The 16,810-nt window shown below is 46.6% G+C and overlaps 1 protein-coding gene across 1 annotated transcript; it reads left to right on the plus strand.

Moving 5' to 3' along the window:
- Nucleotides 1-84: 84 nt before the first annotated feature.
- On the plus strand, nucleotides 85-16,516 carry LOC109905229 (elongator complex protein 1-like). The gene is made up of 34 exons (XM_020502497.2): nucleotides 85-434; nucleotides 607-778; nucleotides 899-1,051; nucleotides 1,161-1,242; nucleotides 1,353-1,433; nucleotides 1,532-1,617; nucleotides 1,731-1,830; nucleotides 1,948-2,038; nucleotides 2,175-2,298; nucleotides 2,413-2,506; nucleotides 2,732-2,962; nucleotides 3,231-3,395; nucleotides 7,651-7,735; nucleotides 7,829-7,993; nucleotides 8,073-8,179; nucleotides 8,351-8,451; nucleotides 8,598-8,651; nucleotides 8,841-9,077; nucleotides 9,206-9,358; nucleotides 9,468-9,547; nucleotides 9,665-9,802; nucleotides 11,330-11,415; nucleotides 11,505-11,653; nucleotides 12,418-12,541; nucleotides 12,640-12,737; nucleotides 12,813-13,014; nucleotides 13,125-13,249; nucleotides 13,341-13,401; nucleotides 13,523-13,636; nucleotides 13,789-13,900; nucleotides 15,560-15,687; nucleotides 15,917-16,068; nucleotides 16,150-16,222; nucleotides 16,359-16,516. Exons 2-34 carry the CDS (start codon nucleotides 629-631, stop codon nucleotides 16,424-16,426), a joined length of 3,969 nt encoding a protein of 1,322 aa, XP_020358086.1. The 5' UTR covers nucleotides 85-434; nucleotides 607-628; the 3' UTR covers nucleotides 16,427-16,516.
- Nucleotides 16,517-16,810: the final 294 nt, after the last annotated feature.

The raw sequence follows: 16,810 nt of genomic DNA on the forward strand, positions 1-16,810 counted from the left end.
CGGGGTAGGCCGCCATTGTAAATAATAATTTGTTCTTAAACTGACTTGCCTAGTTAAATAAATACATAAAATAAAATACCAAATTAAGCCATTACAATGTTGTTAAACAAATTCGTCACTCTCTCAATGAACTTCATACAAAAACTCCTCGCTTTGTGAGCGAAAAAAAGCCACTTGCTGGAAAAACAGATGTTGAACCCAGTTATCCGTCTCGAAGCCCCTTCCTCTTGAATAGCTGGTTTGGACCTAGTCCGTCGTCAAAGTCACGCAATTTTCCTCCGTACAGGAAGAGGGAGACATTGAAAGAGGGCTCTTCGTATTTCGGCATTTTACGTCAGGGTTGTAAAGTGAATAATTTGACAGCGCAGCAGCACGTGTGTTGTTGTTGATACAGCAACGTTAGCTCTTGCAAATGTTATTGGAGCTACGCAAAGGTAGGTTAGTTAGCTATGTGTCACATCATGTAACTTCTTTATTTGAACTTTAACACTGAATGCCATGGCTTGTCCCTGCACGCACAGCTAAGTTAGTTAGCTACCTTTCCATATTGGCTAGCTTGCTAGCTACAGATGCTAATTAAAGCTCATTGCCCCAATCTGCGTATAGGTAAATCGGATTTGTGTGTGGGATGCGCAACTTGAGGTTGCTGAAGAGCCTTCGTTGCTTGAAGCTGCAAGGCCCGGGCACGCCGCAATGTTTCACTGTTCGGACGGACACAGGCACCTTGCTCATCGCTTCAGAATACTCCGTCACAGAGTTGGACACACGAGCTGGCCAGGTACTTTACGCATCGAAGTGTTCTCCAATCCTAGTCCTGGAGAGCCACAGGGTGCAGGTTTTTGTTCCAGCCCCTCACTAACACACTGTATTCAACTATTCCTATACCCATCATGTTCAGGTGGTGAATGAGGTGTCGTTGACAGTTGAGCGCTATCTTCCAGAGGATGGCGGTGGGACAGTTGTTGGTATCCAAGACTTACCAGACCAGGAGTCTGTGTGTGTGGCAACAGCCACTGGTGATGTCATTCTCTACAATCTCAACACTAACCAGGTATTAAGATTTGAAGTAGTAACCCTGTTTATTGAAATGACATAAGATTGCACTCATAACAGGTCTTTTTCTGCCTCTGTTTTCACATGTGTGTGGGTGTCCATCTCAGCTGGAGTGTGTGGGCAGTGTGGACAGTGGTCTGTCAGCCATGAGCTGGAGCCCGGACCAGGAGCTGGTCACTCTCACCACTGGTCAGTATACCAACCACCTCTAGATGATGGTCATTTATTGAATAGTCTATTGTTCATGGGGTCTATCATGAGCCATCGGAAGTCATGCTCTCTTTCTTGAAACCTTTCAGGTCAGGACACCATTATCATGATGACCAAAAACTTTGAACCCATCACAGAGGTTGGGATCCATCAGGATGACTTTGGAGAGGGTAAGTGATCAAATTACATTAAGATGGGGCCACAATGTGAAATCTCTGTATGTACACGACGCATATGGTTGACTGACACACCTTTTTATGTGTTTTAGGGAAGTTTATCACAGTGGGCTGGGGGAAGAAAGAGACACAGTTCCATGGCTCAGAGGGAAAGCACGCTGCCCAGAGGAAGACTATAGTAAGGAGTATTATTCACCCTTCACCCTAAAAAGAGCAGTTGAACACTATTTGATGAAGGTCTCTGTCCCTCCTCTCTCTCTCTCTCTGTGTCTCTCTCTGTCTCTGTGACAGGAGGTGCAGCCGGCCATGTCGTGGGACGACCGCAGGCCGAGGGTGACGTGGAGAGGAGACGGGCAGCTCTTCGCTGTGAGCTCAGTTTGCCCCCTGACTGGTGAGAATCAATGTTTTTCACAAACTCTAAGGAGTGAAAGTGAAACAATTTCTGTAAAACGATAAATACTGTAGATTGTGTTGGTATCACATGCATTGCATATGTGTGGTGTTTCAGGTGCCAGGAAGGTCAGAGTGTGGAACAGAGAGTGTGTCTTACAGTCGACAAGTGAAACCGTCAACGGTCTGGAGCAGTCACTGTGTTGGAAGTAAGATTTCTGTGGAGAATCCTTCATCTTTGAGTACCTTGTTGTATTATAATTTAGGGATTAGGTAACTCAAATACAATGAATATCACAACATGGTTTGCGTGTGAGCTACATTGAAACCAATGCCTTGTTTCAGACCGTCAGGTAGTTTGATAGCGGCCACACAGCGTCATCCTAACAAGCACAGTGTGGTGTTTATGGAGAAGAACGGCCTCCTACACGGCGACTTCACCCTGCCCTTTGGCAAAGAACAGGTCAAGGTAGGTGACGGTCACACAAATACTATACACACTGATCTAAGATCAGTTTAGCATTTTCTTAATGGATGGGATTTGGGGAGGGCAACTGATCCTAGATCTGTGTGACTGTTGCAGGTGAAGGAGCTGCTATGGAACAGTGACTCGACTGTGTTGGCTGTGTGGCTGGAGGACATGACACCGGGAGAGGGGGGTCAAGTCAACACATACAGTAAGATACTCTACCCATTACTCCCAATATTATTTCTTACATTTATAACATTGGTTAATCAAATTGTCTTTCAGTCAATTTGTTGCCTTTTTACCAAGTAGATGTTCTAATGTGTTGAACTGATCCGGAGGGACGTTCAGCATACATTGTAGTATCAAGGATGAAGCCAACCGTGGCATAGCTTTTTTTGACCCCTGCCTCACTCCCTCACCGTCCCTCCTCCAGTTCAGCTGTGGACAGTAGGTAACTACCACTGGTACCTGAAGCAGAACCTGTACTTCGGCAGCAACCCCCAGAGGGCACCAGCCTACGTGAGCTGGGATCCTGAGAGGCCCCTGCGGCTGCACCTTGTGACCCGAGGCTGGGTCAGCCTGAACTACGACTGGGGCTGGAGCACCGACCGCAGCCACGGGGAGGACGGGCATGACAACGCCAACGTGGCCGTGATCGACGGCGGTGAGTCAGTCAGACACGGACCTTGTTTGTAGTAATCTTTGACAGATCACTGATATATAAGTGAGTGGATAGATGAAGACTTGGTTTCCAACCCCATTGCTTTCACAAACAGTACTGTGTCAGATCAGTGATTTCCTCAAGGACAGGAAGAAAGGAAATGTGCCTTTAAAAAAAAGAAAAGTATTCATGAAGGGCCAATGAATTAGAGCAGGGGAGATATGGAGCATCTAAAACGCATCGAGTTTGTCTGATTGCCTCTGTTTTGTAGACAAGCTCCTCGTGTCAACGTTTCGTCAGTGTGTGGTGCCCCCGCCCATGTGTGCCTACGACCTTCAGCTGCCCGCCCCCGTCAACCTGGTGACCTTCCAGCGCCAGAGGACCAATGAGCTGGCAGCGCTCACAGCCGACGGACACATCTCTGTCTACGGCCAAGGTGAGCCACCTGAAGTTTCCTCTTATTTCTCAGCCATTACTCTTCTCTCTCTCTTCGCCCCTAATCCCTTGATACATGTATCTCCATGGCTGCTTTTTCCTCGACATCTCTTTTCCCACTCACACTGCTATTAATTCATTAAGACAGGTACTGGTTACATTTTTTTATTTTTTTATTTAACCAGGTAGGCTAGTTGAGAACAAGTTCTCATTTGCAACTGCGACCTGGCCAAGATAAAGCATAGCAGTGTGAACAGACAACACAGTTACACATGGAGTAGACAATTAACAAGTCAATAACACAGTAGAAAAAAAGAGAGTCTATATACATTGTGTGCAAAAGGCATGAGGAGGTAGGCGAATAATTACGATTTTGCAGATTAACACTGGAGTGATAAATGATCAGATGGTCATGTACAGGTAGAGATATTGGTGTGCAAAAGAGCAGAAAAGTAAATAAATAAAAACAGTATGGGGATGAGGTAGGTAAAAATGGATGGGCCATTTACCGATAGACTATGTACAACTGCAGCGATCGGCTAGCTGCTCAGATAGCAGATGTCTGAAGTTGGTGAGGGAGATAAAAGTCTCCAACTTCAGCGATTTCTGCAATCCGTTCCAGTCACAGGCAGCAGAGAACTGGAACGAAAGGCAGCCAAATGAGGTGTTGGCTTTAGGGATGATCAGTGAGATACACCTGCTGGAGCGCGTGCTACGGGTGGGTGTTGCCATCGTGACCAGTGAACTGAGATAAGGCGGAGCTTTACCTAGCATGGACTTGTAGATGACCTGGAGCCAGTGGGTCTGGCAACGAATATGTAGCGAGGGCCAGCCGACTAGAGCATACAGGTCGCAGTGGTGGGTGATATAAGGTGCTTTAGTGACAAAACGGATGGCACTGTGATAAACTGCATCCAGTTTGCTGAGTAGAGTGTTGGAAGCTATTTTGTAGATGGCGTCTCCAAAGTCGAGGATCGGTAGGATAGTCAGTTTTACTAGGGTAAGTTTGGCGGCATGAGTGAAGGAGGCTTTGTTGCGGAATAGAAAGCCGACTCTAGATTTGATTTTCGATTGGAGATGTTTGATATGAGTCTGGAAGGAGAGTTTACAGTCTAGCCAGACACCTAGGTACTTATAGATGTCCACATATTCAAGGTCGGAACCATCCAGGGTGGTGATGCTAGGTAGAGGTGGATCAGGGAATCGCCCGCAGCAAGAGCAACATCATTGATATACACAGAGAAAAGAGTCGGCCCGAGAATTTAACCTTGTGGCACCCCCATAGAGACTGCCAGAGGACCGGACAGAATGCCCTCCGATTTGACACACTGAACTCTGTCTGCAAAGTAGTTGGTGAACCAGGCACAGCAGTCATTCGAAAAACCGAGGCTACTGAGTCTGCCGATAAGAATATGGTGATTGACAGAGTCGAAAGCCTTGGCAAGGTCGATGAAGACGGCTGCACAGTACTGTCTTTTATCGATGGCGGTTATGATATCGTTTAGTACCTTGAGCGTGGCTGAGGTGCACCCGTGACCGGCTCGGAAACCAGATTGCACAGCGGAGAAGGTACGGTGGGATTTGAGATGGTCAGTGACCTGTTTGTTGACTTGGCTATCGAAGACCTTAGCTAGGCAGGGCAGGATGGATATAGGTCTGTAACAGTTTGGGTCCAGGGTGTCTCCCCCTTTGAAGAGGGGGATGACTGCGGCAGCTTTCCAATCCTTGGGGATCTCAGACGATATGAAAGAGAGGTTGAACAGGCTGGTAATAGGGGTTGCGACAATGGCGGCGGATAGTTTCAGAAATAGAGGGTCCAGATTGTCAAGCCCAGCTGATTTGTACGGGTCCAGGTTTTGCAGCTCTTTCAGAACATCTGCTATCTGGATTTGGGTAAAGGAGAACCTGGAGAGGCTTGGGCGAGTAGCTGCGGGGGAGGCGGAGCTGTTGGCCGAGGTTGGAGTAGCCAGGCGGAAGGCATGGCCAGCCGTTGAGAAATGCTTGTTGAAGTTTTCGATAATCATGGATTTATCGGTGGTGACCGTGTTACCTAGCCTCAGTGCAGTGGGCAGCTGGGAGGAGGTGCTCTTGTTCTCCATGGACTTCACAGTGTCCCAGAACTTTTTGGAGTTGGAGCTACAGGATGCAAACTTCTGCCTGAAGAAGCTGGCCTTAGCTTTCCTGACTGACTGCGTGTATTGGTTCCGGACTTCCCTGAACAGTTGCATATCACGGGGACTATTCGATGCTATTGCAGTCCGCCACAGGATGTTTTTGTGCTGGTCGAGGGCAGTCAGGTCTGGAGTGAACCAAGGGCTATATCTGTTCTTAGTTCTGCATTTTTTGAACGGAGCATGCTTATCTAAAATGGTGAGGAAGTTACTTTTAAAGAATTACCAGGCATCCTCAACTGATGGGAAGAGGTCAATGTCCTTCCAGGATACCCGGGCCAGGTCGATTAGAAAGGCCTGCTCACAGAAGTGTTTTAGGGAGCGTTTGACAGTGATGAGGGGTGTTCGTTTGACTGCGGCTCTGTAGCGGATACAGGCAATGAGGCAGTGATTGCTGAGATCCTGGTTGAAGACAGCGGAGGTGTATTTGGAGGGCCAGTTGGTCAGGATGACGTCTATGAGGGTGCCCTTGTTTACAGATTTAGGGTTGTACCTGGTGGGTTCCTTGATGATTTGTGTGAGATTGAGGGCATCTAGCTTAGATTGTAGGACTGGCGGGGTGTTAAGCATATCCCAGTTTAGGTCACCTAACAGAACAAACTCTGAAGCTAGATGGGGGGCGATCAATTCACAAATGGTGTCCAGGGCACAGCTGGGAGCTGAGGGGGGGTCGGTAGCAGGCGGCAACAGTGAGAGACTTATTTCTAGAGAGAGTCATTTTTAAAATTAGTAGTTCGAATTGTTTGGGTATGGACCTGGAAAGTATGACATTACTTTGCAGGCTCTCTCTGCAGTAGACTGCAACTCCTCCCCCTTTGGCAGTTCTATCTTGACGGAAAATGTTATAGTTGGGTATGGAAATCTCAGAATTTTTGGTGGCCTTCCTGAGCCAGGATTCAGACACGGCAAGGACATCAGGGTTAGCAGAGTGTGCTAAAGCAGTGAGTAAAACAAACTTAGGGAGGAGGCTTCTGATGTTGACATGCATGAAACCAAGGCTTTTTCGATCACAGAGGTCAACAAATGAGGGTGCTGCCTGGGGACATGCAGGGCCTGGGCTTACCTCCACATCACCTGCGGAAACAGAGGAGGAGTAGTATGAGGGTGCGGCTAAAGGCTATCAAAACTGGTCGCCTAGAGCGTTGGGGACAGAGAATAAAAGGAGCAGATTTCTGGGCATGGTAGAATATATTCAGGGCATAATGCGCAGACAGGGGTATGGTGGGGTGCGGGTACAGCGGAGGTAAGCCCAGGCACTGGGTGATGATGAGAGAGGTTGTATCTCTGGACATGCTGGTTGTAATGGGTGAGGTCACTGCATGTGTGGGAGGTGGTACAAAGGAGGTATCAGGGGTATGAAGAGTGGAACTAGGGGCTCCATTGTAAACTAAAACAATGATAACTAACCTGAACAACAGTATACAAGGCATATTGACATTTGATAGAGACATACAGCGAGGCATACAGTAATCACAGGTGTTGAATTGGGAGAGCTAGCTAAAACAGTAGGTAAGACAACAGCTAATCAGCTAGCACAACAACAGCAGGTAAAATGGCGTTGACTAGGCAGGGAGGGTCGGATTAACTACACACAGAGCCTGAGTGCGGCTGGGGCCGACAGATAAAACATAAACAAGCAGAATGGAGTACCAGTCCAGCATGCATCAGCTATGTAGCCAAGTGATCAGTGTCCAGGGGGGCAGTGGTGGATGGGGCAGGGAAGCTAGACTGGCGAGTATTATCCAGGTAAAAAAAAACTGGCTGGCTGTGCAGAAGGTAAAAGCCGCTAGCAGTGGCTAACAATGACTAAATAGCTTGTAGCTAGTAGCTGGTTAGCTTCTGGAGGTTCTTGAATGTGTTCTAAAAATTAAAAATAATAGCGATTCCGTATCACATTGGGTGAGGCAGGTTACCGGAAGGTATAATCAAATAAAAAAATCGAAAAGAGATTGAAAGTAAATATGGGTCCAGTGAGTGCTTGGGCTGGCTGGGGACGCGGCGATTCAGACAGTTAGCAGGCCTGTGCTAACAAGCTAACAGTTAGTAGGCCAGGGCTAAAGACATAAAGTCTGGTTATGTGTTCAGGTACTGAGAAACTGAGTGAGCCTGCAGCTGGATTGGGAGGATTCCGATCTGTCACACACGCCCCTCAGCTAAAGACAACCTACAGGTACAATCAGGACAGTCATTCATCCAAAGCTTTTTCTATTATGACCCTCACACTAACGTTGTATTGCGCCCTAACATTGTGGCTGTGTTGCAGGGTTGCGGTGGATCAGGAGGAACCCCTGGCTCTGCGTCTGCTGCTGTGGCTGAGAGAGGATGTGTTCCTGGGGGTGGGGGCCTGTACAGACGGGCCGTCCCAGTCCAATATGCTCATCCTGGGACCCTCAGAGGCCCAGGGCCCCCAGCCAACCCTGGAGATCAGGTAAGGAGGAATTGTAGTTGACGACAACAACACAACATATGTGCTGTCAAATGTCCCCCTAACTGTTCTATATACCCAGGTCACATGTGGAGGTTGAAGGTCACGTGATCAGCATGTGTCACAGCTCCAAGACGGGCACGGTGGCGCTGCAGCTGGAGGACGGCCAGATCAGGAAGTTCCTCTGGGGTGAGTAACGACTACTTCCTGGGTTATGAGAATATTGCTTGTAGACTTACTTGCAGAGTTCGATCATGATGTCTTTTACGTCTCCAGCTTGAACAGCCCTGTATGTAAAAAAATTATTATAATAATTATACAAAAAAATATTCAAATTTGATCTGTGCGTGGTGTCCCCAGACTCTTTGAAACCTAGTGTGGTGGAGTGGCAGGACTCAACAGGCTGCAGAATCAACTTCCCAGATCCCTGTGTGCAGACGGCCCTCTTTACCATAGAAGAGGTAAGGAAACTATCTGAATACTGTTCTCACAGAAAATGGCAATATTGCTATATTTTGGTGATTTGATCATTTTGATTGTGCCAAAAGTACCTACCTCCTGGTCTCTAATCAAGGGGATTTTTTATTTTTTTTGGTAATGTCAACAGGAGCATCTGTTAGGGCTTACGGACCGATCTCACCTGTTTGTTGGTGAGACAGAGGTATGTCTATTGTTTTGCCTTGGTGATTCAGCACAAAGGCAGAGTTATCATTGTGATGGATGGAAATACCTCTTACTTGAATGAATGAGCTGCAGTGAGTGTGGCACTCAATGTCATATTCATTAAAAACATTTAACTTTATTAACCAACCTGATGGTGCCATTGCCTCCCTCTGTTCGTCATCCACAGGTGGCCTCCAACGTTTCCTCCTTCGTGGTCTACGACGACTTCCTGCTGCTCACCACACACTCGCACACTTGCCGCTGCTTCCGACTCACCACGCTCACTGTCAAAGGGCTGCAGGTGGCCTTGGCTGCCGACGGAGGTCAGAATCAGAATGACCAGAATGACGAGACTCTCCGCAGGATAGAGAGGGGCTCCAGAATCGTCACTGTGGTCCCCCAGGACACCAGGCTCATCCTACAGGTCTGAACTGTTCCGTCTGTCATAAAACAAATTAAAAACCCAGGTTACATCATCGCTATTACCCATAATGCTTAGCTCTACGTCTCTGGTCGTGTTGATTTTTGAGCACGTTGGATGCGTGTCTGCAGATGCCTCGCGGTAACCTGGAGACCATCCGCCATCGAGCACTGGTGTTGGCTCAGCTCCGAAAGTGGCTGGACAGTCAGAGGTTCCGAGAGGCCTTTGAGTGCATGAGGAAGCTGCGGATCAACCTCAACCTGATCTACGACCACAACCCCAAGGTGGGTGAACGCACAACCAGGTCGCTTCTTCTTTTTCTTCAATTAACCTGTCTGTGACCTTCTGGTGTAGAATGGCACATGCAACAAGACTGTGTATGCTTTCGGGCAGGTGTTTTTAGAGAGCGTGGAGACTTTCCTGAGACAGCTGGACTCTATCAATCACATCAACCTGTTCCTCACAGAGCTCAAGTAAGAACGTTCAGCCTTTTGTTTTTTTCTACAACAATGACAAAATGATGCCCATTTGTAATGTATTTTAGGAAATTGTCATTTGTTTCAGTATGTATTTATTTTGTCCTTTTTCAGGGAGGAAGATACCACTACAACAATGTACCCTTGTCCAGTGAACACTACAGGACAGTCAGCCCCTGCGGCTTGTGGGAAAAAGGTGGATATTGTCTGTGATGCGTTACGCTGCACCATGGAATCTATGGACCAGCATAAGTGAGTGTGCTCTTGATACAGGTTATCCTTATCCTTTTTGTCATTGAAAACAAATAACATTTGCTTTGTATTGCACTATTTACAGAGCGTTTTAACTAAACTCAGCAAAAAAAGAAACGTCCCCTTTTCAGGACCCTGTCTTTCAAAGATAATTCGTAAACATCCAAATAACTTCACAGATCTTCATTGTAAAGGGTTTAAACACTGTTTCCCATGCTTGTTCAATGAACCATAAACGATTAATGAACATGCACCTGTGGAACGGTTGTTAAGACACTAACAGCTTACAGACGGTAGGCAATTAAGGTCACAGTTATGAAAACTTAGGACACTAAAGAGGCCTTTCTACTGACTCTGAAAAACACCAAAAGAAAGATGCTCAGGGTCCCTGCTCATCTGCATGAATGTGCCTTAGGCATGCATGAGGACTGCAGATGTGGTCAGGGCAATAAATTGCAATGTCTGTCCTGTGAGACGACTAAGACAGCGCTACAGGGAGACAGGACGGACAGCTGATCGTCCTTACAGTGGCAGAACACTTGTAACAACACCTGCACAGGATCGGTACATCCGAACATCACACCTGCGGGACAACAACTGCCCGAGTTACACCAGGAACGCACAATCCCTCCATCAGTGCTCAGACTGTCCACAATAGGCTGGACTGAGGGCTTGTATATCTGTTGTAAGGCAGGTCCTCACCAGACATCACTGGCAACAACGTCGCCTATGGGCACAAACCCACCATTGCTGGACCAGACAGGACTGGCAATAAGTGCTCTTCACTGACGAGTCACTGAAGCCGGATCGATTTGGGGGGTCCGTCATGGTCTGGGGCGGTGTGTCACAGCATCATCTGACTGCACTTGTTGTCATTGCAGCCAATCTCAACGCTGTGCGTTACAGGGAAGACATTCTCCTCCCTCATGTGGTACCCTTCCTGCAAGCGCATAAGCTCATCCTGTTATGACCCTCCAGCATGACAATGCCACCAGCCATACTGCTCGTTCTGTGTGTGATTTTCTGCAAGACAGGAATGTCAGTGTTCTGCCATGGCCAGCAAAGAGCCCGGATCTCAATCCCATTGAGCACATCTGGGACCTGTTGGATCGGAGGGTGAGGGCTAGGGCCACCCCCCCCCCCCCGGAAATGTCTGGGAACTTGCCTTGGTGGAAGAGTGGGGTAACATCTCACAGCAATAACGGGCAAATCTGGTACAGTCCAAGAGGAGATGCACTGCAGTACTTAATGCAGTTGGTGGCCACCAGATACTGACTGTTACTTTTGATTTTTGACCCCCCCCTTTGTTCAGGGTCACATGTATGTGGAACTTGTTCAGTGTATGTCTCAGTTGTTGAATCTTGTTATGTTCATACAAATATTTACACATGTTAAGTTTGCTGAAAATAAACGCAGTTGACAGTGAGAGTTTCTTTTTTTTGTTGCTGAGTTTAGTATTGCACTTGAATCATGTTTCTTTTACAAGATTCTTGATTGAGAGAATAATATTGTCATTGTCATCCTCAGGTACTGTCTGTCTATTTTGACGTCACACGTGAAGAAGACTGTTCCTGAGCTGGAGGTTGCCCTGCAGAAAGTCCACGAGCTTCGAGGTAAAACGGACGTGAGCAGATCAGCCAGACGAACAAGGAATTGTTATCAAGATATCTGAAATCTGTGTTTGTAACATGTGTATTTATAGTGAACCCAACCAGTGCTGCCAACGCAGTGAGTGCGGAGGAGGCTCTGAAGTACCTCTTGTTCTTGGTCAATGTCAACGAGCTGTATGAACACTCTCTGGGCACCTACGACTTTGACTTGGTCCTCATGGTGGCCGAGAAGTCCCAAAAGGTGAGTGACAGTCGAATAGTACTTCACTGTACAGAACAGTACCTAATATAGTTACCGTGACGAAGCCATTGCTGCAGAAACTTTGGTGGACGACTGGGCGTTCACTGCAAATAGAGAAACAACTGTGCTACTTACATCCATTTTTATGGGTATTAAAGCAATTTGATTCAAATCAAATGTATTTATATAGCCCTTACATCAGCTGATATCTCAAAGTGCTGTACAGAAACCCAGCCTAAAACCCCAAACAGCAATGCAGGTGTAGAAGCACGGTGGCTAGGAAAAACTCCCTAGAAAGGCCAAAACCTAGGAAGAAACCTAGAGAGGAACCAGGCTATGAGGGGTGGCCAGTCCTGTTCTGGCTGTGCCGGTTGGAGATTATAACAGAACATGGCCAAGATGTTCAAATGTTCATAAATGACCAGCATGGTCAAATAATAATAATCACAGTAGTTGTCGAGGGTGCAGCAAGTCAGCACCTCAGGAGTAAATGTCAGTTGGCTTTTCAAAGCCGATCATTCAGAGTATCTCTACCGCTCCTGCTGTCTTTAGAGAGTTGAAAACAGCAGGTCTGGGACAGGTAGCACGTCCGGTGAACAGGTCAGGGTTCCATAGCCGCAGGCAGAACAGTTGAAACTGGAGCAGCAGCACGGCCAGGTGGACTGGGGACAGCAAGGAGTTATCATGCCAGGTAGTCCTGAGGCATGGTCCTAGGGCTGACGTCTGACGTCTCTGATTCTCCTTTGCCTTCCAAAACATTCAAGGACCCCAAAGAGTACCTTCCCTTCCTGAACATGCTGAAGACTCTAGAGCCCAACTACCAGCGCTATTCCATCGACAAACACCTCAAGAGATACAGGAAGGCCTTGCATCACCTCAGCAAGTGTGGTGAGTGTGTCCTGCCATGGTCATCTCAGCATGTTATCAAGAGGACAATTCATAATTTGAAATGAATTACCTAAACTGGGTGTTGTGTTTTGTGCCAGGTGAGGAGCACTTCACCGAGTCCCTGAATCTGGTGAAGGACCAGAGGCTGTATAGTGAAGCCCTGGGTCTCTACCCAACAGACAGCCCTCAGTACAAGGTAATGCACATTTTAATAAATAAGTAGCCTCACTATGTGCTACTGTTATGTCTCTGACCTCTAACCTCTGTCCAGGCGCTGAGCTGTGCCTACGCCGAGTACCTGGTGGAGCAGCAGCAGGCGGAGCAGGCAGGGTTGTTGCTGTGGCGCTGCGGCGAGGCGACCCGCGCCCTCCAGGCCTTTGTGGGCAGTGCCAGCTGGAGGAACGCCCTCTGTGTGGCAGAGCAGATCCCCCTGCCATCCGACCAGCTGGCATTGCTGGCCAGGGACCTGGCAGGTACAGTGGCTACTCTGCGCCTCACAGCTCCACCATCAAGTCTTTAAAGTTGCTGTGATATTCAATATGTGCTGCTCATTTGGTTTCATATTTCCCCCTTATCATTTCAGAGAAACTGATAGAGCTCAGAAGATATACGGAGGCGGCCATATTGTTGGAGCGGTATGCCAAGGACTGTGAGGAGGCCATCTCAGCTCTGATCACAGGTGCAGTCTGGGAAGAAGCACTTCGATTGGTGAGTTAACAAGATGGCCTCCATCGTTCAACACGCTCTTCAAACATTTCCCAAACCAAGACAAAATGACATTCTCTTTTGTCTGTTCTAGGTGTATTTGTACAACAGACAAGACATAATTGAAACGAACTTCAAACCAGCTCTCTTGGAAGGTAAACCCCCATTTTGCATGACAAAGTGCTCATGATATTTCGATGTGCAATATTTTTGTTATATAGGTCATCTTTATGGCACCAAATGTATATGCATTGTTTTTATCAACACTGTCTTTAGCATGTAGTTCTCAGGCCTCTTACCTGGAAGCTCAGAAGGCGATGTTCACTCGTCACAAAACCCGTCTGTCCGTGGTACGGGAGCTTAAGGAAAAAGCCAGGCTGGAGTTACTGGGTAAACCATTAATTGTTGCGTTACTTACGCAAGTATACAGTTTATAGTAGTTTTAAGGCTCTGACAATTTGGCTTTTCCATGTTACATTGACCTGTCTCTCTCGCTTTGTTTCTCCCTTTCTCTTGTTCTGTCTCTCCATCTCTCTTTCTAGATGAGGATGTCCCAGACTGTCCGGAGGCAGAGCTCTACTCAGAGGCCAGTAGTGTGATGACAGGCAGCCATGCTGGCTCCAAGTACTCGCATAGTAACTCCCGCATCTCCTCGTGAGTCAGCATTTTACACATTTGTATACAGTGCCTTGCGAAAGTATTCAGCCCCCTTGAACTTTGTGACCTTTTGCCACATTTCAGGCTTCAAACATAAAGATATAAAACTGTATTTTTTTTGTGAAGAATCAACAACAAATGGGACACAATCATGAAGTAGAACGACATTTATTGGATATTTCAAACTTTTTTAACAAATCAAAAACTGAAATTGGGCGTGCAAAATTATTCAGCCCCTTAAGTTAAGTTACTTTGTAGCGCCACCTTTTGCTGCGATTACAGCTGTAAGTCGCTTGGGGTATGTCTCTATCAGTTTTGCACATCGAGAGACTGAATTTTTTTTCCCATTCCTCCTTGCAAAACAGCTCGAGCTCAGTGAGGTTGGATGGAGAGCATTTGCGAACAGCAGTTTTCAGTTCTTTCCACAGATTCTCGATTGGATTCAGGTCTGGACTTGGCCATTCTAACACCTGGATATGTTTATTTTTTAACCATTCCATTGTAGATTTTGCTTTATGTTTTGGATCGTTGTCTTGTTGGAAGACAAATCTCCGTCCCAGTCTCAGGTCTTTTGCAGACTCCATCAGGTTTTCTTCCAGAATGGTCCTGTATTTGGCTCCATCCATCTTCCCATCAATGGTGTGTCCAGGGCGATGAGCTGTGTTGCTTTTACGCCAAACATAACGTTTTGCATTGTTGCCAAAAAGTTCAATTTTGGTTTCATCTGACCAGAGCACCTTCTTCCACATGTTTGGTGTGTCTCCCAGGTGGCTTGTGGCAAACTTTAAACGACACTTTTTATGGATATCTTTAAGAAATGGCTTTCTTCTTGCCACTCTTCCATAAAGGCCAGATATGCAATATATGACTGATTGTTGTCCTATGGACAGAGTCTCCCACCTCAGCTGTAGATCTCTGCAGTTCATCCAGAGTGATCATGGGCCTCTTGGCTGCATCTCTGATCAGTCTTCTCCTTGTATGAGCTGAAAGTTTAGAGGGACGGCCAGGTCTTGGTAGATTTGCAGTGGTCTGATACTCCTTCCATTTCAATATTATCGCTTGCACAGTGCTCCTTGGGATGTTTAAAGCTTGGGAAATCTTTTTGTATCCAAATCCGGCTTTAAACTTCTTCACAACAGTATCTCGGACCTGCCTGGTGTGTTCCTTGTTCTTCATGATGCTCTCTGCGCTTTTAACGGACCTCTGAGACTATCACAGTGCAGGTGCATTTATACGAGACTTGTTTACACACAGGTGGATTGTATTTATCATCATTAGTCATTTAGGTCAACATTGGATCATTCAGAGATCCTCACTGAACTTCTGGAGAGAGTTTGCTGCACTGAAAGTAAAGGGGCTGAATAATTTTGCACGCCCAATTTTTCAGTTTTTGATTTGTTAAAAAAGTTTGAAATATCCAATAAATGTCGTTCCACTTCATGATTGTGTCCCACTTGTTGTTGATTCTTCACAAAAAAATACAGTTTTATATCTTTATGTTTGAAGCCTGAAATGTGGCAAAAGGTCGCAAAGTTCAAGGGGGCCGAATACTTTCGCAAGGCACTGTAAATGACATGAAATACCTAGTGGGGTTAGATGTGGGTTTAGGAGTAAGGTGTCAGCACTATGAGATAGGAACTGACCTCTGTCTCTCAGGAGGTCGTCTAAGAATCGCCGGAAGGCCGAGCGCAAGAAGCTGAGTCTGAAGGAAGGGACCCCCCTAGAGGACATGGCCCTGCTGCATGCCCTGGCAGAGATCATCCACTCTGTGGACAAGATGAGAGGTGGGAGATGCACATCCTTAACCCTTCCCACTTTATTTCTCTCTCTCTCTTTCATCCCTGTGACCTACTCTCACACAATGATTTTCTCTGAAGTCCTCAATGGAATTACAGTTACCTGGTTGGAGTAGTTTTTAATCGTCTCATTCATGTTTGTTATAGTGCTACTTAAACGGTAGAGTGGTGTGGGCAGCTCCTGTGTGATTTACATTGTTTTGTTCCACCCCTGCAGAAGAGGTGCACAGCCTGCTGAAGGCCCTGGTGCTGTTCCAGTTTGACGGACAGGCGGGGAGGTTGCAACATGCCTATGGGGAGGCTCTCCAGATGATAGAGGTGGCCCTTCCCGAGGTGTGGCAGGAGGGTCTTCAGCAGACCCAGGCACCGGTGAGACACACACACACACACACACACACACAAGGACTTGTTCTTAGAGTTAATTTAACCTGTTTCCATTTTGTTCTTCAGATCACAGGTCCTAACTCCACAGCCAACAGCATCATGGCTTCATTTCAACAGCCAAGACCCTCAGCAACCCAAGGTCAGTTTTAGTAGTATTCCTATCTATTGCTATTGAAAACATAGTATTTACTTATTTGTTTAGCAATACTAGGTGCTAAAATGTTCTAATTCCCTTTTTTAGTTTTATTAATAAAATATGCTCTTCCTTTTTGCAGATTCAGAGACCCCACCAACCCCAAAAATGAGAAATGGTGTCAAGTGGAAGCTGAGTATTCTGAAGTAGCTTTTTGTCATCACTGTTTTCTTTTTTTGAACTGTAAAGCAATAATCATCCTATTCTAAACGTATCCTATTAATAAAGATGTATACTGGATCTCTTGTCATTCTTGTACGACTAACATGCTGACCAGACCGGACACGTCGCGTGTATCCCAAAATAAATGTAGAAATCCATGTTATTCAATTATTGCACCCATCTGCAATGCCAAGGGCTAAAATAGAAGTCCTTTCTATATCTGACGCAGATCGTGCTGCAAGTCCTGCCTCTCCCATCTCCTCATTGGTTTATAGAAGCAGGTACCCTGGTTATACCCACGTGATTGAAAGACTAACTGTTTTGCAGGTTGTTGTGGTAAAAGTGTAGATGCCAATCACCATATAAATTCAA

Source organism: Oncorhynchus kisutch, linkage group LG15 (genome assembly GCF_002021735.2).
Source record: "Oncorhynchus kisutch isolate 150728-3 linkage group LG15, Okis_V2, whole genome shotgun sequence".
NCBI classification, from domain to species: Eukaryota; Metazoa; Chordata; class Actinopteri; order Salmoniformes; family Salmonidae; genus Oncorhynchus; species Oncorhynchus kisutch.

Coding starts and splice junctions, on each gene's coding strand:
- LOC109905229 (XM_020502497.2), top strand. CDS start 629: ATGCGCAACTTGAGGTTGCTGAAGAGCCTTCGTTGCTTGAAGCTGCAA. Junction 8,452..8,597: donor CCCTCTTTACCATAGAAGAG/GTAAGGAAACTA, acceptor TAATGTCAACAG/GAGCATCTGTTAGGGCTTAC. Junction 9,359..9,467: donor TCTACGACCACAACCCCAAG/GTGGGTGAACGC, acceptor GCTTTCGGGCAG/GTGTTTTTAGAGAGCGTGGA.